At 38.0% G+C, this 23407-nt stretch overlaps 1 protein-coding gene across 1 annotated transcript in view; it reads right to left on the bottom strand.

Moving 5' to 3' along the window:
- Positions 1–23407, bottom strand: part of MOXD1 (monooxygenase DBH like 1) — a 50338-nt gene that overhangs the window by 5480 nt on the left and 21451 nt on the right. The window contains exons 5-10 of the mRNA XM_015623327.3: positions 11760–11939; positions 9413–9515; positions 6627–6793; positions 5018–5209; positions 2305–2364; positions 410–552 (exon numbers count right to left, since the gene is read on the bottom strand). Of these exons, the coding sequence (XP_015478813.1) occupies positions 410–552; positions 2305–2364; positions 5018–5209; positions 6627–6793; positions 9413–9515; positions 11760–11939 (845 nt within the window). The remainder of the gene's footprint in view (positions 1–409; positions 553–2304; positions 2365–5017; positions 5210–6626; positions 6794–9412; positions 9516–11759; positions 11940–23407) is intronic.

Raw genomic sequence — 23407 nt, 5'->3', positions numbered from 1 at the left:
TTCCTGTCAATAAATCTACCCAGGGAAATTCAGTAACCATGCTCACTAAGTCCTCTTCAAAATTATAACTCTATATATGAAACATTGATATGTTTTAATAAATTGATAGATTTAAAATATTGATATATAGCCTTTTTACAGATGTGTGTGGTGAAAAAAAAAAACCACAAAATAATGTGAACAGTATTATTTCTTTAAAAAAAGAAACTGCTTTTCTATCGGAAGAAAAAAAGATGCAAAATAATTTGGCAGGAGTAATAGCAGCACAGCATACTGACCAAAAAAGCAGCATGAGTGACCATGTTTCTTTTGTTTCTACCAGAAAGAAAGAAAAGTTGTATAAAAATGATACAAGAATCCCACAGGCAGAAACAGAGGTGCTGCACATATTCATAAACATTTTACATACCTGACTGGTCTATAGATTTCCTTAACGCCAATGAACTGGAGCTGCTCCATTATATCTGGAATACTCGCACAGCGGGTGAGGTTGATTCTCGGGTAATAGAGCAGATATGACAGGCACATTTCATTCCTGGTGCTCAGACCACCCTGAAAATGGGATTTTTCTTTAATCAGGGTAGCACTGCAATCTCACAGATTAAATCACTGATTAGCATTTAGATGCTAATGAAAGGTGTATCAGGAGGCCCAAACTGACAAGTTTATCTTGTACATGAGGTTATTAAGTAGCCAGAGGTTATTACATAATTAATTACAAAATACTCTGGAAGCTCAAGGAACAGATTTTAAGGTAAAAGGCATCAGAAAGAACAACTGTGAATAAAATAAGGCTCATATTATATTGAAGTTACTAACTGAGAAGTTCAGGTTTGCTTTCAGCTGTCCCCGAGGTACTTAGATTTACCACATTTCAGAAAAGTGGAACAGATGAAGAAAAAATCTTGTAGGATAATTAATTTGTTTAATAAGAAATTAAGCAATCTTTGCCTAGTGAAATGGAGGTTGGACTGGAATATGAATCTATATGAACTCAGGTTCTAAGTACATATGCCAATAAAGAGCAAGAAGGAAAAGAATTATTTATGTTAACAGATAATGTTGACTCGAAAAAATGAGCATGCATTATAAAATCAGTAGAATGACATTTCTAGAATTTCTAGAATTAGAATAACAGAAGAAACAGACTCTTAAACAGTCTTCCATTGAGAGCCATGGGGCAAACAACTAACCTAATTTTAATCTTGGTAAACACGGACAAGATTATAAATGGCATGTTCCTAAATCCTGGGTGGAAACAGTTTCACAAAGTCTCACAGAACCACGGAGTAGTAATGGAGAAAACAAAACACATGAGCCAAGAGTTAGAGTGATTTCCACACAGGAAAACAGGACAAAAACTCAAAACCCCTCATTCTTGCTCTTTTGGTTTTCATTAAATAACTACTGCATGTGCCTACATGCAAGCCATGATTCAGGGAGAAGTATCCCCTTGCTCTCTGGATGCCAGAAAAAGTTCTTCCCTGCAAAACAGACACCTCTCAGGTCTCACTTCCCAGAGGTCTGGATCCAGCTGCTCCCCAGGAAGCAGAATTAGACCCTGGCAGAGGCAGCTGTATCTCTCCAATAGACACAGTGGGTTTGGCATCACTCTATGTGTTCCTAGCCCACTGGCACAGTCCAGCCCATGTCCAAGTAACCAAATTTCCTTGAGCTCCAAAACCCAGTGACTGCACTGCAATGGCCAGTGCCTGGTCTCCATTAACCTATCAAGTTGCTTCTGGAAGACTGTGCACTGCCGTGTGCCAAACCAGAGCTGGACAGCCTCAGTAGGGTGGTTTCTCAATTCCTCTTCCCAACCCAAAGGACCTTTATTCTGCCTGGATTCTTTGTTAGGCACAAAACTAAATAGTTGAGAAACATCCTGGTCACAGCTTATCTAAAAACCAATACATAAGAACTGGCGATTACAACTTCAGGGAGAAATGTGTAACAAGTTCATAAAAATAATTCATTAGAATACACAGAATTTTCATGTCAATACATGTTGTGAGGAAAGCACTCATTATACTAGAAAAGTTTGACTTAGAAGGATTTTTTATGAGCTGACCTGTTTATTTTTATAAATCAGCCATATGAATGCCTTACATAAAAGGTCAGACTAAGATCACAATAGTTCAGATGACTTTAAAACCTAAGAATCTATGAAAGGAAAGACAACAAATAATTATGTGCACACAGACATTAGCAAGTAAATTCACTTTTTTAAAATACTGTCCTATGAAAAAGGTTTTAGTCCTCAATATTATCTGTACTATTTTGATCCACCAAAATATTGCTTACCCATGTCATGCGAATTCGGTCCACAGTACTGTAGTGGCATTCTGTGACTAAATTATCCCCCTGAAAAACGAAATTTAGGAAGTTCAGAGTTCTGAAGTTTATCAACACCAGTTTCAGGTAACCAGAGATGACAGCAAGCACTTAAGAAATAAATATCGTAGCAGTGGATATGACTTTTTGAAAGAGTGAAGGATTAGGTAATTGCCATATGTCAAGGCTTTGGCACTCAGCATTCATATTATCCCAGATCCTCAGGGATCCCCCATGGATTTAAACAGAGTCTTATTAAGAGTGTTGTCTGGATTTCTTTTAAAATAACCCAGTTATCATCCAATTTTCTGGAAAATTCTATAGTAGACAATGTATACAAATGATTCTTGCTCCAAAACTCATCCAGTGCTACTTTATCCAGACTAATTTACACTGCCAACTTCAATAGAAATATTTGGCAAATGAGGAAAAGAAGGCTTTCCACATCACAAAAACAACTATATCTCTGCCAAGCCTGGGAGTAGAGGAGTGGCAGGCGAAGACTTCACTGCATTGACAGATATGTATGGGAAAGGCGGAATACTTACCTTCTCAAGCACATACAATTAACTTTTTGGTGTCTTGACAAACTGATCTACTATTTGGTAATATTTTCACTCCTTGTACCTAATCAAGTACAATTCTTAAAATCACCATGATAACCAAATGGATTTTTTTTTTTTTTGGTATCATCATCTTCCTTTATCAACCATTATATTTCTCTAAAAATAAGCAGATCACTTTTCAAAGGCTGATAATTTCTCCTTTCCTACAGGCTGTTTCTCCAGATCAAGGCTGGCAGAATCTGTACTCCAGACTGCTGGAAGAAGGTGAATCAGCCTCATGTCAGCCAAATGGAGACAGAGGTTTCTGAAGTAGCATGAACTGGCACAGAGTCACTGCTTCCAGTGGGAATATGCTGTTCCCAGCAGTGAGGTCTCTGGTGCTCATATCTCACAGACTGGATAACATTCACTAAAACTGTTCCTTCTGTGAGACTAGATCTGCTGTTTCCCAATGGAGAAGACAGTGCTGCTATCTGAAGAAAAATAATCTGGACTCCACAAACTGAAAGAAGGATACACTCTTGGGAGAGCTTTAGAAAGAGAGAATAACAAGAACTTACATGAAAAATCATACTATTAGTTAATTGATTAAACTGTTCTCTGAATTACACCAGATGATGTATGTAAAGCTGCACTGGTAGTTTTGCATAAGATGAAAACAATGAAAGGCATACAAGTGGTTCTCTTCAAAGAAAGAATTCCATCTTCTACTTTAGCTGGCTTTTTTGTCAAGTTGCTGTTACTATCAAATACCCTTTATAGCTTTTCTGTTGTTTAGTCCCTTATGTTCTTGAATTTTAAGAAGCCTTTTGCTATAATTGCAGGGTTTTCCTAAAAATATTACAGGCTTTCTCTGCAAACCTGTCATCTTCCACCACCCCTTCTCCTAAACCCTTCAACCTTCTTTCCTGAAGGAGGTAACACCAGTTTGTCTTTGAAGCCCCTAGTCTACAAGCAATTTGACTTCAAAGAGCAAATTCTGCACTTGAACATCCAGGTTTTGCTGTAGAAATTAAACTATAAAGTGAGCATTTTAGCTTCTTGTCTTTAAAGTACAAATATCAAAGTCTCACAGTGTGGGGTAAGAGACATAAGAGAGAAAGTAGCTTGAAGAGAAGCCCCTGAAGTTTAAAACATGGCTCCTGACCATACTTGAAGTTCAGTCATTCCAATGGCCTTTTCAGATCCATCTCTCTTAATGGTTTTAATTGTAAACAAATTCCATTTTTTGACATTTTGCATCTGGAAATTCAATAACATGCTTGTACACATGCACTAGGACAAGCTGCTCTGCTGGCCAGATCTGGAGCACCCTGATTTGGCAGCTCTAAAATTTCTGTCATCATGACAAAACTTAAAAAAGATAATGGGTGGAACAAAAGAATAGTAAAAAAAATTTAAATGAATGACACACAAAAATATACAGACTCTTTTCATGCAATACCTATACATAGATACTGCTTAATAATATAATTGTAGTTGGAATATTCCTACAAGTTATGTTGCATTATTTTCAGGAACACAGTAGGTAGAGTTGTATGATATCTTCTTTCAAAGTGTTTTGTTTACTAGTGAAAGATCAGGTGGAACATGAGCATGGAGTTTTACTCCCAACAACAAAAAGTGTGAAACAAACAGAAGACTTGGCTGACTTTTAAACATGGTTTTAAGTCTGGATACTTGCTCTGTGCAAATACTCAAGATATGCTACTTGGTCCCACAGCTCTGTAAAGCCATATGGTGGCATTTCCATTATTGGTCTTTCTGGATGCACAAAGATGGTAGCACCAGGCACATAAGGGATCTTCTAATCTGCTCTGTTCAAACATTTGTGATAGTAAAGTTCAAATCAAGTTATTAAGGATATCAAACATACCCAAAGAATAGCTCAATTTGGTGAACCAAGCCAGTTCTGTGGTGACTCATATGGATACTCCTGAGACAGTGAAACTTTAATGCATTAGTCATTCTGCAATAAGTGGAAAATTTAACAGAACATGAAAGAATTCTATGATGCTATGCTAAGAAATTCAGTAGCAAATTTGTCCTAAAGGTGAGAAAATTTTAGGCACATGATCTCTTAAACACTTTCAGCAGAAGAATTAAGAGTGTCGTACTGGCAAGATGGTTCTTTCCTCTTTCAGGTATTGAAACTCCTGGAAATTGAAGTCAAACTCGTCATCATAAGCAAGTAGCTTCTGCTCCTCGCCGTTGTGGAAGTGGCGCATCCTGATAGCTCTGCCAGCAAGGTGAGCATGGAGGAGTACTGCAAACACTTGAATCCCAGCAGGTCTCTCAGCCCCTAGAGCCTGGCCAGGAGAAACCAACACCATCAGTGCTCCCAAATGCAAAGTAATGTAATGCAATTCCATCTACAAACAGAGTGAAAATACACTCATTAATGCATTTTGAATTCACTCAGTTTACTGAAAAAATGCAGTTGGGAGCAAAACCTGAAATGCAAGTGAAATCCAGGGTTTATGTACAAAAAAGGGTTTTTTTCTGGGATTATTTTTTTTAACAAAAACATATTTTCACTCCTAATGCACACATTTTAAAAATGAAAATCAACTGGACTGCAATTAATTCTCAATAGTTTTAAGACTTTCAAGGGAATTGTACTAAAACCTGTGCATTATATTGGTGCTAATGGCTGATACTAGTGAATGTGGATGTTTATTGTGAAAAGGAATTTCTATGCAGCTGTGAATGATGCAAAGAGATGCACTTTAAATAGAGAAGCTGTAGTTCTAACATCCTATACTTTCCATCTTTAAATGAACTCATAGTGAAATACTGTAAGTTTACATCTAAAACTTTTTTCCAGGTCAAAAACATTTGCAAATCAACTTTTCCAAACTGACACAAATCTGACATCACTCCCACTCTACCTTAGATCTGCTGATCTAAACTTTGCATTTAGTATGCTCAACTTTTAATTCTTGTTCAGAGCTCAAGGTAGAAATAATATGTAATCACAATAGCTTTCGAGAACAACCCTAGGGTCAGAAACCTCATGGCAATGGATTAATCAAGAGTTTTAAGGCTGAAAAATGCCAGGACAATACACAACATTTAACACCACCAAGAACAAATCTAAATTTTGTATCTAATTTGGCCTTCATTGTAAACTGTGTTATTAATTCAACCTTGCTCAATAAATAATAAAGTATATGGGAATCTCCCATTATACAGTCACCACTGGTGACACCATTGGTGTCTATGTCAACAGATTTTAGACAATGCTTCCATTACCTGCAGAGATATATATAAGTTTTCTTAATGAAACTAAATACTTAACAAAAGTAAAACCTGTTCAGGTCTTCAGTTTCTGTGGTTGAAGAATACTTTTCAGGCTTTCACTTCATCATTAGAAGCCTTTCACACATGCCCAGGTCTGAATTAATCTCAACTTTTTTTTTTTTTTTTCTGGGCTAGTTATTCTGAATTATTAATAGCTTTGCCAGAGTATACTTACATATTGAACACAAAATTAAAACATTGCAATCTCAGTGTCGTCCATTATTACTCAAATAAGCAAAGCAGCCTGAGTGGTGAGAATGCCAAATACCCAGTTCAAAAAGACAACATTTTGGAAGACAACATGTACCACCAGATGCCTTTGCTCACATTTTAACTGTAACTATCCATCTTCTCAAGAAGCTCAAGTAACTCTTCCAATTATTTCCATGAATGAAAACCAGTGGATTCAGGCAAGGGACATACCTCTTCCAGACATTCCAGTGTGCAGTGACCCTCTGACACAAATTCAGGCATGCCCGGTGGGATGTTGTGGAAGAGACTGACCCAAAGACCGGCTTCAATAACCCCAGCATCGTATTTTCTTAAAACTGGAGTATAAATTAGCCTCAAACCAGAGTTATCTATTAAGCCTGCAACAAAAGAACACAGTTAGCCATGGCTAAAAATCAGTTTTTAAAGGAGAAAAAAAAAGCAAACCAAATTGCTTCATGTTTTTCATGCCATGTCATAAGTCTTCTACATGAAAATTAAGGAATCAACCTCAATAACATGGAAATGAGTGAAACCATATGCAGAAAGTGATTTTTTATCTTTACTATTTTCAAGCCACATGTTGTCTTCTAGTTGAGAATTTTATCTATTTCTTCATCTTGGGTCTTATCATTAATTATATTTTCCCTTTGGACTGTCTGCTACATTACACCCTACCTGAGATGAAGAAATACATCCCTTTTGCAATCTCTCCAATTAAGAGAGCATCAATTAAACATGAAAATTGCCTTACTAAATCCCAGACTTGTAGAAAATACCCCCACCTTGAGAGAAGCGGACAAGAAAATTACAGAGTACTTTAATGTTTCCCTGACTCAAGGTCTTAACTTGATTTCAAAAATTAGCCTGCTGTTTGGAACCTGTGTCAAAATAACACAAATCTATTTTGTTCACCCACATATGTTTACCCATATGTGTTTGTTTGTGCATCTATTAATAATTTATGTTGCCTTTATCATCTAAATGCTTAGAATACTTGTCCTCTATTAGTAATTTTTATTAGTTAAGATATACACAAAAAAGGATTAATTTGTGTTTGCACAGGAACTACATTCTGTCAGTTCACTTGTTCATTTCTTAGTATTTTTGAATAGTAACTGAAATAATTTCAATTTTGAAAATGAAAAAAAAACCCTATCAAATACTGCAGAGAAGGTAAAATGCTTCCCAGTGACCTATCTTCTGAGAAACAAAACAGACGTAGCAGTGCCTGAAGCCAAATTTTACATCAATATGATATCAACAGTCTATTTTAAGATAAGCAAATGGCAGGGGACTGTTACCCAGTCACTAAAATACCTAAGATGGAGTAGTTCATATAATTATTAAGGAACAAAGGAACTGTGCATAGCCAATTAAGAATGGTAATCAGGCACGAGACCATATGAATCACTTTTAAGGTGATGCATCATGTCCCACAACATCCCAGCTTTAGCATTTGGGAACCCATACTCATTCCCATCCTGGAGATATTTGTAAAACTTCATCAACTTGCATTTTTCCTTTGTGGTATTTCTGCTTCACAAATTGTTAGATGTTGTTAACATCTAAATGTCAGCAATTCTTATGTATGGCATAACTCTGGTATATCAGAGTTTCTGATAAACAATCTCAAAAAAGGCCACATATCAAATGAGAAGTGAATGTTAAGGACTACAAAACCAGAAACAGTGAAAACCATCCATGTTAAACTAAGAAATGTTTGAACTCCTCCTAACTGGGAGCCAGGAGTCACTACCAATCTGAGTCAGTTAGGAAAACATTACCCCAGGTCACAATGTGAGGCAAACAGTGCAGCCTCTCATTGCAAGACCCAAACTGGGAAAACTCAGGTGCCAAAACACACAAATGAAGGTGACCCAGTGGCAGGTCTGCTGTTGCGTCAGGAGAACTCATCGGTCCCCATCTAAAGCAGATGGAGCACCCAGGTCTACCCTCTTGCAGTCCTGGCACAATCTTACACTGTATTTTGCCAGGGAGGAGGAGAAACATGACCTGGATTACAAACACCCTCCTATGCCTACGCTGTGTGAATTTCCCAGGTCTTTAGGGACTGTCCCAGCGAGGCAAAACTATTCCTATTGCTTAAAAGAAAAGAAAACATTACCGATTTCCAGTTTTTCAGCGGTGTTAGCTCAGCTAAACCAACATTATCATACAGCACAGTCAATTAAAGCAAAATGATGGATTTAGTGACATAACCAAATCAGGCACAGTTTTTCAGCATGTGACTTCCTGGGCTTTCATGCACCATTTGATGAAAAAGCACACAATATCAAGGATGCAAATAAAGTCTATTGTATCCCACACACTGGAAGCACAGAGACAGTCACTAAATTCTAAAGAAATTAACATAATTAATTTAAAAGATGAAGATGGGAAATGACAGTAATGCAGAATGCCATACCCCACAGAACAAATTTTATTTTAACACATGGGGGTGTAAAGAAAGACCAGTACACTATGCTGCATTGGATTTTACTCTGTTCATATGTAGCAACCACCACAATACTCTCATGTACAGTAGGTTAATAAACTTCTGTTTCAGAGCAAAAATATCTTTCCCAAAGGCATCTGCAAAGTCACCCTGATTTTCCTTTGTTTCTTCCTTTTACTTCTTCTAAATATAAATTAAATTCAGGAAGAATTTTAAAACACTATTATAAACTAAAACCTTATCTTTTCAGATAAGCTTATTTTACCCAGTGAATGGTCTAGAAACCTGAGTCTATATTACTTCAGAAATTGCCCACAGTTCAGGTAGATGTTTATATAAGAAATACTAAAAAAAAATAAAAATAAAAATATTCAAGGGCAACAGGAAAAACAGTGTGAACCAGGAGCTATGGAACTATTGATCAGAAAAAAATAACCCTCAGCTTTTCGTTTGCTCTGTTTGCTATGCAGTGCAGGGATGAGCACTTGTGTGTAGAGCATTTTCCAGTCCAGCACGTTTTAAAGCGTGTGAGGCTACAAACCTTCTGTGTATGATGGATTGTCATAATGCACCTCCATAAGGACGAACAGAGGGTCAGCTGCTGTGCCAATGGATAAGCCAACATGAGGAGGGTAGGTGAAGCCCTGGAAATCAATACACACAGAAATCAATACAGAGTTAAGGGGTTTTTTTGCCACAGTTAAGAGTTAATTTCTCTTTGTAAGTACATTGACTCATTCTTGCAATTATATGATCATATTAATAATGAAATTAACAAATGTAACTTCTTTTACAGCTTTCTGAACATGGCATTGTGATGAAATGTGCCTATGATGTATTCAATAAACTTAATAACTATGTCAATATAAAATAGTAGATCTTATGCTTCCCAGAGGACAAGGCTCTGAGCAAACTAGTCTAATCTCACCTCTGACCCTGTTTTGAGTAGGAGGCTGGATTAGAGACTTCCTGGGGTCCTTTCCAACCTGCATTATCCTGTGATCTTATGATTATTTATTCTGTTTGAGCAGAAAAGGAAAATTCCATTTTAAATTTATAAACATTGCATCATCAAGCACTTAGTCTGACAATAAAACCCTTATGAAGAAGTGAATCAACATCTTAAATGCTCCCAGCTTCTAAAAGCAGTATTTCCAGGGAATACAGAGGTTACATGTAATTAACTTGCTTTTTGTGCACACGTAACTGTATTCTAAGTAAAACGGTTTGATGATCTTCATGGCTATGTTTCCATTAGCTGGCCAATAGTGCAAGAGAAGTAGCTCTGCATGGTGAAACACTTGTGCTGGACCCACTGTCCCCAAATGATGCTCCTCTGGACAAGTTCTGGTCAGGTCCCATGCACTGAACCCCATTTAGTGCTAAAGGTGCTGGGTTCATCCCTGCACGTTTATTTTAACTTCATCCCAGAGAGGCCTGTGAAAATTCTCAAACCATTCATGATGATGAACAAAGATTTGTAAGTGGGGATAACTGGGAGATTTATTTCAAAAGCTCACTCCCCATTCAAACCAAAACACCAGTATCTCCTAAGTGAACTCATTTACTTTAAATTCACTTTAACTGGAATTAATCTGCACCATTTTATAGTATACAGCTAATATTTTAATATGCAATTTGACGTTCTAACTTCCTGAAATGTGCAATTTGAGATTCCAATTTTTTGATGCTTGATGAACATTAATGAATTAATTGTAGTATATAGTAAAAAATATTATCACCTTCATTCTACATAAGGGTAAACTAAAGTTAGTGAAATGGGTACTTGGGCAAACCTGAATGTAACCCAGATCTGTCAGATTCCTCTCGACGATCTTTAACAGGATCATCCTTGCAAAAACCTCCATAGGGCTTGTCAAATGATAACTTATTTATATGAGTTTTTAATTTCACTTAGATTAAGACAGTTGTAAGTACAAATACTAGGTCAGAGCATAGCTGATGGCAAAAATGCACAAAGCATACACCAGGGATAATGCTCATAGTGGATTAAACTTCTTTTGATGGGTCCATGTAACAACTCTTGCTTCCTCACACTGCAGCATTTGCAGATGGTTTTGGACTGCAGACTGGCAAACGAAGGTTCCAGAAAGTATCATCACCCCATCCCTCTATGCCCAAACCATCATTTGGGTGGGCACACAGTGAATCAAGGGCATAAAGAGCTGGGATTCTTTTGGCAGTCATGTTGTGTTATGTTAGCTGAAAGCATTAACTGTAGCCTAAATTAACATGAATAAGATGCAGACACAGCCTGGGGTGAGCATGGTATCACAGCTTGTATTTTCTGTAGATATGCCCCACTGCCATAAGCAAAATGGTCTCTTTATGCTGGCTCTGCACCGACACACGATCTCTCCTACCCTGAAATGATGTTCCTTTGGACAGGTAGGAAACTTCAGAATGATATGCCTGAATGGGGCAACAGCAAAATCAGGTCCTGGTGAGGCACAACATTAATTAAATTTATGTATAACTTCATTCAGAAAGCTGTGCCTCTGTGTCTTTTATGAAGTCACCTACAGATTCTTTCTGTCATTATCCGCAGCTAGCAGATAGCGGTCATTGCTGGAGGCACGGTATTTCCACATCAGATGGGAAAAGCTGATACAGTGACAGATTTCCATGCTCCAAAGCTATCTTTCTCCCTTAAGGCATCAACTCCCTCTCTACTATTTTCATTACTTTTGGGTTGTCACTCAGGATGACCACCACATTACATACTTGAAAGGCCAAGAGGAGGTTGAGGATTTACTTAAAAACAAACAGATTAAGTAATCACTATTACACCAGGAAGAAATTTCATGATGATACACACCCTCACAAAGCCCCATTAATGAACCATGCTAGGCAGACATTCATCCTACCTCTCCTCCAATGGCCCAAGCAAAAATGACTGTCTCACAGGTAAGAAAAGAGTCTGGCATGTTGGGGTGGTAACACTCATGCCCATAGTCCAGAACACTGTCATTCAAATTGCTGCTACACTGGTAGAGCAGGATATGGTGCACCAGGTTCTCATGGCCTTTCTGGATCAATGGCTCAACCTATCAATGGTAAAAAGAAAACAAAAGAAAAAATGAAAACATATCTCATTGTGACTATTTCAATGCAGATATGAAGACAGGACTAAAAATTCTATGACACTTTTATTTTAAAAGAGGAGACCTGATGTTAGATTGTACTCAGCTTGAGATGTCACCCCAACACTCCGCTAACTCAAGGAATGAAGTTTCCAAAATTTTCATTTCACCCAAGTGCATCAATGAGGCACAGGGAAAAAATTCTGCATCTGGACAATTTTTCTTGTTCTCTTTTCTCCCATCCTGGTCTTGCACTGTCACTTTTCTTTCTCCCTGCCCAATCTTGTTTAGCCTCTTTATTCCATAAAGAGGGAGGATATAAACTACTCAAAGGTTTTCATCCCTGTTTCTGCCTCTTTTGTACTACTTGAAATTACAGCTGCCCATAAAATCTGTATATCTAGGGTGAGCCTAGAGGTATACCCCACATTCCTCTGCAGCTCAAAATGGACTTGCAAATTTTTTTGACATCTACAAGAAATTAGACATTTTTATTATAGTTTTTTTTTTTAAATCCACTCAGTTGTAAATATTTTATTAACATGAAGTCATTCTCGAGAGGTTGGGTGCTTCAGCCTGTTTATGGCAGTGATGAGCTGGAGGGCTCTTAGTGGTGCCCCGGTGCCCCCAGTTGAATTAGACTGCAGAACTTCCACGTAGGCTAAAATTGTTTAATTTCCATGTAAGTGTTCACTCTCTGTTTGGATGGGTAATGTTAAATCATCTCTGTCAGAGATGATGTCCCTTGGGCAAATATGAATACTTCTGAAAATAATTATTTTGAATTTCAGAATAATCATATTCCACAAAATACCAGCTGTATAGAATACAGTATTAAAATGAAAGGAGTCCTTCCCTTGCTCCTGCTTTCAAAGATTTCATCCCATTCTGTCATACCTACCTTCAAGTTCAATAAGATAATGATTAATATTTTCACAAGAAAAGTAAAGCTTTGACAATGCAACTCTTAAGATGCAGGGTGCCAGGCAGTATTGCCTTTCAGTATTAGGAAAGAGGTTACTTTAAACAGGAAAAGAATATATATGCATCCTAAATTTGCATCCATTTCATTTTGCAAGCACATTCATGTGCTACTGGAGGACGAGAACAGGGTAAGCAGGAGCAGTTTATTACATTATTAAAATATTGTCAACACAATTTCTTTCTCTGCATTTTGTTCAAACTGCTAGATCAATTACAAAAGAGGAAGGGCAGGAGGAAGCAGCCAGTGTGCATCAAGGCCACGGTTGCTGACATGAATCTGCAAAGTACACTGAAATTGGGCTCTTGGGGACTTCAGATGCTGCTGAGTACCTGCATGTCCACCCAAGAAGAGCATAATCCACTTCAATGAACTTAGAAATCAGTGGAAAGATGCCAATTGATTCAGATGCACCAAAGTTTTATTCTGGAGGGAAGACTGAAGTATTACATAGGGGATCATCTGTACTGTTCTCAGTAATCCCCATTTTAGTTAGCATTATCATCATTGTGAATTACTGCACTACAGAAGTAAAAGGTATTTTTGAAGAAGACAAGTCAGTTTTCCCATGAAATAAGAATGTATTTCCCAATATATCACACTGAATGACACAGATTCAGAAATCCATTTCAGCTTGATGTTGCATCTTCCCTCTGCTCCATCACACACCTGCATATTTATCCAAGTACTGCAGAGCCCAAACACAGTCATAACACAGCAGCTTATAGATTAAATACCAAAATGTATCTCAAGAATTTTGAAGCTCTGATTACTGCATATGTTAGTCAAGGAAATGGTTATGGGAATATTATCCCTATATCCACCAGGAAAAAAGAGAACTTTTGTCCCAACTTGTGATAGTTCTGCCTTCTGCTACAGGATCCCAGCACCTGCTGTGCTTAAAATCACTACTTCAAAACCAGCTTCCCCTCAAACCATGGGACATCACCAAAATTAGAAACTCACATCCTGTCATTGGTTTTCAGTGTCACTTACCTAAACAATTACAGCACTTCAAAAAGCAGTTTTGTTTGGCTTTCTTAAGTCAAGAAAATAGAAACAAAAACTAGAACAAATCCTCACTCATCTTTACAATGCATCTTGTAGGAAAACTTACATTCTTCAGATGCAGAAATAAATAATGAAGAGCAGCAATGAAGTTACTTTTCACATGTTTTTACTACAACTTGATTAGAGAGAAATTTCTCCTTCCCCTTTTAAACAGCATATAAACAAGAAAGAAAGAAAGAAAATATTAGAGTGGTCAAAATTCTATTAAAAAAATCTTAGAAAAATCTTATTAATACTGTACTGTTTCAAAATGTATGGAAATATTTCAATGGCTAGCTCCCTAAGGCTCACAGCACTATTTCTAAATGAAACAAGAGAAGGAAGAGGACCAGAGCCCTTAGACACTTCTCTGATCTGAAGAATAACTAACTGTATTTACTAAGTAGAATAACTTCAGAAGAAAAGAAAATTAAAAAATACAATCCCTACTCTATTGTAGTGTTTAACTGAAGCAGGGGTTTAAATGTGCCATTCTACATCCCAGGTGAGTGCTGTCCTATTTACTCAGCTATTGGTCATTTTAGCTTATATAGTAATAGAATAGATTGGTTATTTAGGCTGCCTCACACTTCCTCTCTGACTTTCCACAAAGAACATCTGTGTAGATTACTGCACTCCAAGCCAAAAAGACATTCCCAAACCTCATTTTTTTTCTCAAATAAACAAAATCTTGTTTTCTGGACAGCCTTACAAGTAAAGATGAACAACTGAGTTTCTCAAATAAGGGGCAAAAATCAGGAAATCGTTAATGCATTTAGAAGTGCACATAAGTAGCCCTAGGTGTAAAATCAGTTGCTAAAGCAGGTATCTGTAATTAGATATCTAGATCAGCGTGGCTGGTTTACCAGAGTACTTGTAGCCTCACTAAATGATAACATACAATTTTCAGAGCTCTACTCTTCCTGGTCTCCAGTCACAAGGATGGGGGACCAGCCCTGAAGAGTCACCATGACCGTTCTGTTAATTTGTGCAACTTTTGGGATACTTATGGCAAGAAAATAATTTGAAGTGGCACACTAAGGCAGAGGAGTGGAATATACACATAAAAAGTGAAAAACACAGGCACAGTACATAATAGCCATTAAACTCGGCAGACTTAAGTGGATAGCTAATTTTATTTGGATTTTTATTTATACACAGCCTTGTTAGCTCTGGTCTCTTACTAGAAGGGGACTCTAAAATGACACTTTGAGCCAAGCAGTAAGATAAGCAATAATTGGGTAATTTAAATGGGTTATATTGAAAATGGGAATCCACCTTTCTTTTCATTAATTATGAGGAAACCTGTGACTTTGAAATGTATTTCCTTCTTCTGTCCTCTCCACTTCCTACCAACCTCTTATTAGCCAAAGAAGCAAAGAAAGAAACTGGAAGAAGACTAAAAAGGAATATGCATATAACTACCTATCTTCCCCATTATACCTCATTCTTTGAGGCTCATCTGTGGAATTTTCACTGTTGCTGACATGCAAGGAAGACCCAGCTGTCAGGGTTCATCTCTTTGCCATGTTGTGAATAAGCCTGCAGAGATACTGCACCACCAGGCACCTCGGTGACTTCTTCCCCTGCAGGCAAAGTGCATTTTCTGCTTGACATTTCCTAACTGCCAGAGGCATGGAGAACAAAAGCCCTACATCCATCCTACATCAAAATGCCTAAAGTGTTCGGGATATTGCAAAACATAAATGCATGCAACAAAGCACAACCTCTCCTGTTTTTCATGAAACCTGCAGGAAGATGAACACAGTTTACTATTCATGATCATCTGCCTTACGCTTCTTCCTCCCCACCCTTCTTGAAAGCTTGGCCAGAAAGTCTTTCAAACTAAGCACACTAACATACATGAACCTGGCTCCCACTACCAGAGGAAAAAAAATAATAGATGTATTACAAACCTCCAGCACTTCAAATCAGGGCTCCCAAGGAAGGAGTTATTTAAAATATATCACAAGTGAAGGCACTGACTTCTGCATCCAAAAGTGTGGGTTACAGTCATGGTGCTTGGTTTGTATTCATCAGGCAGGATGAGAGGTTTTACAGAGCTCCCTTCATGGTACAGAATCTCTTAGGACTTGTGAAAATGCTGACTTTCAAAAAATATAAAGTAAGAAATTTTCTAGTCATTCTAATGTTAAACCAGATCACATGCGAGCTGTTCACCTCTTATTTTAACAGAAGCCCTATTTTAGTCAACAGGCTGAAATGTGAACAAAGAAAATGTTTATATCTGCCAGGGCCAGCTTACTCATCCTCAATTTTTCTTCCTCTCTTCTCTGTTTCCTATTATCACTTTAACTATTGCACAATCTGAACTTTGTCATATGTTTTGGGATTTGTTTCCCTTATAAAAGAAGCCAAAATTTTAACATAACAGTGCCTTGCATCTCAAACTGATGATAAGCAGGGCCAAGATACTAATATGTCATGTATAAACAGGAGGAAAATGCAAACAACTCCAGTGGTCCAAGAAGTTAGATTTCCTACAAGTCAAAAACATCTCCAGAAACCTGGAAGTCTTTCTTGCTTATTCCTGTTCTTCTACCTTTTTATTTGTTCGGATTTCTTTGATGGTAACAAACATGGTTTTTTCTTTATGCCAGCTTGTGAAAATGATGAAAGTTATTCAAATATATCCATAGTCTCACCTATAGTGTCCCTATTTAGAAAATATGGCCCACCAAATGTCAGAAAACAAAAACCCGACTTTATTTTTAAATATAGAAATAGCAACAGGTTTCTTATTTGTTTGCAGCAATATTTCTACACTAAAATGTCAAAGAAAATAATGATTTATTTTTTTTTCTGGCTCAAACAGGTGGTTCCAAATTAATCTCATATTTTAAAGACACAGTATATTGCGATACAAATTATTCTGGATAAGGCTGCAGCCTTGTACAACACCTCATGTAGGTAGACAGTGGTGACACAGGGAAGAAAATGTAATTCTTTAGTCTCAAAATGGAGAGTAAAAATTTGATTTTTATACTAGCACTGCTACACCTAGGAGAGTTTCTAGTCTGTGGTTGGTTAATTCATTTATATGAACTTGCTCTGCCTCTGATTAACTCAGAGCAAAAAGCAATGGCTGTGAAACTGAGTGCTGGCTGAGTTCACTTGAAAACTTTTGCAGAAGACCAAGTTATAGGGTCCTTGCTTTCTGTACTCCTCATCAGAAAGGATTACTGATTACTTTGGTCTTTGTACTTCTTTTGAAAATGTATACCAAGCACACATATTAAAAAATTATATGACTTAGAAAACTTTCTCAAAGGGTGACATGATTTCTTCTCATTAGAATTCATCAATATTTTTTCTGAGTTTTTTTAAAGTGTAATTGTGAAATGACAAAGTATTTATCTAAAACATCACTTTTAGGATTTTAGATTTTTCTTCAGAAAAGCAAATACTTAAAATATTTGGCTTTATAAAGTTGGGACTTTTGAAAAAAAACAAAACTTATGTATTCCAGAAAATGGAATTTACTGTCAGTAATATGGCTTTATTTTTCCAATAAATATTCTGAAAGAAAACCACCAGACATTTGCTACCTAACACTGCTTCCTGCACGAAGCCCAGAGGTGTGCTGAGCTAAAACAAGAGCTGGAAACACTCCTCTAAGCTGGGGTAGATGTTGAAATCCATGACTCCAGGGTGGACCAGGGTTTTAACACTAACAACCAAACAGCTATCTCATGTTACTAGCAGAGCCTGCCTACGCCAGTGTCACATCTGGGACACAAATCTGCTGCAGACCTTCAGCCCAGAGTTAAGGCATTCCGGGGTCAGGCAAGGACCACCTTCCCCATGCCTCTGTCTGTCAGATGCCATTAAATTAATGCCACAGAACAGTTAGAGCTGAAAGAGACACTTCCAGCGCTCAGCTGGCTGCAGTCTAGTGTGGGCTATCTGCTGTAATCTTTGCTGAGATCATCTGCACATACACAGCTTATTGCTCACTCCTGTTTTCTGTACAATCAGATCTGTGCAATCACTGTACAATCCAGATCCTAAATTCAGTCATCACCTCTAACAAATCCCTTTAAATCATTCCTTATTCCAAGTGCTTCTCAGTCCACACTGTGCCACTTAGAAAGGCGTATGTTCTGGTGAGTTAATTGCAGGAGGTAGAGCAAAGCTACTGCTTCTGGCTCCCTCATGGTCATCAGGGATGATTATGCCTGAGATACAACAAGGAGCATTACTGCTTAACTTGAATTACCTTCAAAGGTAAAAATGTTAACCCAAATTATTCTCATACACATTTTTCATACCTTCCAGCTGGAGAAAAATATAACCAGAGCATTTAGTGACAGCTCTTGATTTTTGTATTTAAATAAAAACAGGGATGTAGACAAGAAACAAGAAACTGGCAACAGAAACCATGCCCAGCCCTAATCTCATAATGTGATTAAGTAAGGTTTCCTTGGAGGATGGAAATTTTCCAGACTGGAACTTCCATGCTATTTAAGGCACTGGAATTTGTGTGATTTGTACTTAATATGTGTGGAGGGTTTGTTTTTCCCCTAAGTGAGATTCAAATACCAGACATAATTTTAATTTTAAATACCAATGTTATCTGGTTGATTGATTGATTAATTTAAGCTGTATTGTTGGCATTTGGTCTTAACTGGTTTTGTGTATTCTTTTAAATGTAGAACAAAAATTCTAACATCACTGAGGAGGGAAGGTCCTTACTACATGGATGGAAAATAGTATTCATGGCACAGATATTTCCTGTTCTTGGTGTTAAAAAAAGATCTGTTTACTCTGTGACTGTGTTGTTCAATGAAGGCTCTTATACAGGTTTTAATGGTATACAGCATTAAGAAGTAATTACCATACCTCTGTTTTAAGGTTTAGAATTTTTATTGGAAAAGAATATGTACTTTCAGATAAAATTTAACTGTTGCTGTGCTTTTAGCTTGAAGAGAAGGCTATATATCTAAATTTACATAAATTCTTCTATCCCCTTGTAGTGCTACTAATAATTATACTGTACATTCAGAATTTCTGCAGATCACTCTGCCAAACAAATATTTTAATTAAGAAAGAGGAATCAAAAAACATAATACACAATAAAACCAAACATTTAAAAACAAAAGTTAGAGATGTGTTATGGACCTCTTGTTCTCTCTGCCATCAATCCCATTCTTAAATTCTAATTCCTAATCAATTACCTGGAACTCTGCCACTCATAAGGAGTTTCAGACTTTAAAGACTTACAGTAATTTAGACTAAATCCAAAAGATGTACACCTCAAAGAAATACCAATAAAACATTGTTTCTGCCTGACGTATGCCTGAAGATTTAAGATAATGCATTTAGTAATAGTTAAAAAGTATAACCCTGAGGAGCAATCTCATAAAAAGCTCAGGTCAAGCAAAAACATGTTTCATTTGGTGAATGCATCCTAGCAGTACACTCATTGTACTCCTAACCAGCAGAGCCACTGGCAGTGGTTGTGGTCTTCAGGATGGCCATAGTCTCTCAGCACAGCTGACACACTTCAAGCAGAATTAATTGGCAATTAATCATGAGCATCATTACTTCCTTATGAAAACAATATCATAATAAAGTAATATGTAACCAAATATGTTTGAGGTCTAAGGCCAAAATGGGTAGCCAATAAAGAGTTTGTATTTATTAAAGAGGAACATGTAATTTGAATAGAGTAAATAATAAAGTCAGTGAAGGTACTCCCATTTGTTCATGGAATCACCATTCTTGCACAGCAATGTCTATTTCTTTGTGGCCTCAATGGAAGAGGTTTCAATTCTACTGTAGAATTGCAAAGCAATCCCCTTGATCATGCAGCTAAATAATATTACACTTTTTCTCCTCCTGCTTGGGATTGAGCACGCAGCTCTGCCTGAAGACAGAACATATGAGAATTGACAGCGTGTCCCTTTCTTGTTTTGCACATACAGAAGTACACTACCAGGGAACACGTTTTCTGAAAATGACATGCTGACTTCTGAGGGGCTACCAAAAGGGACCTTAGGTGAGAAAGACCTTAGGCATTCAGATACTGAGCTCCTAGAGGAGCCAGTGACCTGCACATCCTGGCACCTTCAGTTTGAAGGGAAAGCAAGGGATAAAATAAGCACAAGGCTCATAATTTTGACATGACAGCCTCCAGAGCAACTCTCAGAAACTATTGTTCATAACCCTCTAAAAATTTTTATTTACACGGTTAATATGCAAGAATAAGAGGGATTGCAAAATAAATGCAGTTAAATAATGATCACATTAATACTCACATTTTGTCTCGTTTTCCACATTTTCTCACCCAGAATCAGATCCTGATATATCCTTTTGCAGAACTTCATCACCCATCAACACATGCAGGAAGTCACACAACAAGGGCTATTTTCAGATTACATGGCTCTTTTAAAGTCTGTGTTAAAATTATACCGTAACAATTATCTAGAAACCAAAACTGTGATTGGCACTTCATAAAACAGACACAGTTTCAGTCCCAGCGACTTAAGACACAGCAATGGAAAGGTCACAGCAGCGCAGGAAACTGGGGAAAGGGGGCCATGGTCAATTCATCACACCTTGTTCTTCCCACCACTCAGGGAGACGAGTCTCTCCTGCTCCACTCTTGGGTCCCTGCCGTGGGTGACAGTCCTCAAGCTTCTCCAATGTGAGTCCATCCCATGGACAGTTTTCCATAAACTGCTCCAATGTGGGTCATTTTTCCACAGGGCGCTGTCCTTCAGGCACAGCCTGCTCCAACATGGGTCCTCCCCAGGGTGACAAGTCCTGCCAGGAAAGCTGCTCCAGTGTGGGCTCCTCTCTCTGTGGGTCTGCAGGCCCCTGCCAGGACCCTGCTCCAGCATGATTCCCACAGGTTCACAGCCTCCTCTCAGACATCCAGCTGCTCCAGTGTGGGCTCCTCTCTCTGTGGGTCTGCAGGCCCCTGCCAGGACCCTGCTCCAGCATGATTCCCACAGGTTCACAGCCTCCTCTCAGACATCCAGCTGCTCCAGTGTGGGCTCCTCCACAGGCTGCAGGTGGATCCCTGCATCCCTGTGACCCTCCATAGGCTGCCTCACCATGGCCTGCACCAGGGGCCACAGGGAAATCTCAGCTCTGGTACCTGGAGGAGCTCCTGCCCCTCCTTCTTCAATGACCTTGGAGCCTGAATAGCTCTTCCTCTTGTGTTGTCACTCTGTTATTCACTGGCCACAATTATATCTGCACAATAACTCTTCTTTTTTTCCTTCTTCTTAAATCTGTTAAAACAGAGGTGTTCTCACCATTTATGATTGGCTCAGCCTTGGCCAGCAGCACATCCACCCTGGAGCCACCTGGGATTGTCTCTGCTGGACATGGAGAAAAGCTTTTGGCAGCTTCTCACAGAAGCCACCCCTGCAGCCCCTCTGACACTAGAACATAACCATGCAAACCCAATACAGTCTGCTATCTGTGGACATGGTGCAGAGCCCTTCTCTGATCACTGTCTATTTTTCCACTGTTTCTAATGCAGAGTTTATGAATCTATGCTCTGTTCATAGCTGTGACTATCATGCATTGCAAGTTGAGAGCAAAGATGAAGAGAGTCATAGTATCATTTTCTGAAAACTACTACCAGTAGCTGGGGTTGCAGATTAAAAGATTGGTACCGAAGAGAAATACTTCAGTTAGATCAGAATAGAAAGTTCTGCTCCACTTAATTATCATTGGAGCAATGTAATTTGCCTTATTGAAAATTTGTTTCAGATGCTGCTACAATGTGATTTGTCTGAATTAGAAGGCTGATCTTCAGAAACAATGCCAAGATGCTAGTAGGACCAAGCTAGGTTTGTTCTGTAATCCATCCACACAAGCCCCATCAAGAGAGATTTTACTACCTACGAGCCTGCTGTTCTAGTATTTGCACAAAAGATGCTTTGTAACTGCACATCTAAGGCCCAATGCTGCTCTGAAGAAGTGTTCTGTTGCCTGCTCTGATAAGAAGTGCTGGATGTTTGGCTGTGGACAACTTCCTTATTTTTTCTATGCATCACCTAGTCATAGGTTTACTTGAAAATCATATATAGAGCTAAGGATGAGGAAGAAAAAATAAAAACATGTCCCAAGACAAAATAGCGTGAATCAATAGCAAAGGTCTCCTGAAGATCACCCCACATATCCTCTCAGAATTGTGAGGTAAAACTCAGAGCTCTTCATAAAAATTGTACTTTCCCCTTTTCCATGCTTACTTTTGGTCACATTTTAAATTAAGACTGCTGTCATCTGACTTTCGTTTAACGAAAAAATCACACAGCACACATATTTTCCTATCACCTGCTGGCACAGGCAATACATTGCCATAATAGATGGAGGTTATTTTTATTTAAAAATTGAAAATCAAAGAAAATTGATTAAATTAACTAGACATTCAACTCTGCTGATGACAAAAATGTAGTCGGTTATTTTTGCATACTGAGTATGGAATAAATAATGCAGTAATAACTGCATAATTTAAGAATTCTTGTAGTGAAGATAGACAAGTGAAATGAAAGAAGACTACCACAAAATAAAAATATGTAAGAAATATAAAGTTTGGTAAGACAGCAAAATCTGTGGTCATACATAATTTAATCTGTGGTCATAAAATGGAGTAATACCTTAAACAATTTTGCATATGAAATAATTTAGCAGAATATGAGAGAATACTATATTTCTGTTATTTCCTCAGACAGAGCTTGGGAAAATTTTAATTTTCAGCCTGCTCAGTTGCATGAATCTTTAGCACTGCAAAGCCTTATGGGCCAATTCAGGCTTGCACTGAAAAGCCAGCCCTGCAGATCAAAGGGCAGATAGCTTACAAGCTCTGCAGCGTAAGATGCTTGTTTGGCTGCCAATCTAATTTACCGGGGCTGAAATTGCTTTGCAGGGGAATGCATGGGAAAATACAGAGCATTTGTTTATGTCAGGCTGCATGATGCAATTCACTAGAGTTATCACATTTAGCAAAATGTAAAAGTTCAGGCCAGAGAATAACAAGTCGTTACTGTCTGGTATCACTCAAGTTAAAAATCAGTGCCCTCATTTAGGTACTGCAGGCTACAAGCTGCCCTTCTGGCTTCCAATCAATCAGTCTCTTAAACTGGAGTCCCTTTGTATTTTCACACTGGGGTCTTTGGTATTACTAAAGCATTCCACTGTCAAAAAACAGAGTTACCCTTGGCAACAAGTTTTTTGGAGTTTTTTACTTCCTTATCAGTTTGCCCCGAAACAGAACATGAAGATTAACTGGCAGCTGCTGCTGTTCTAATACAGGCCTTTCTTTAATTGAAAAGAGACTCCCTCTTCTAAGGAGATCAGCAATGGAAAACTTTAGTGCTGATATAAAAATATGCCTAATGTAACACTTCTCAACTAATGC

Source organism: Parus major, chromosome 3 (assembly GCF_001522545.3).
Source record: "Parus major isolate Abel chromosome 3, Parus_major1.1, whole genome shotgun sequence".
Taxonomy (NCBI): Eukaryota; Metazoa; Chordata; class Aves; order Passeriformes; family Paridae; genus Parus; species Parus major.
Note: the sequence above shows the minus strand (reverse complement) of the source record. Positions and strands in the feature narration are given on the sequence as shown.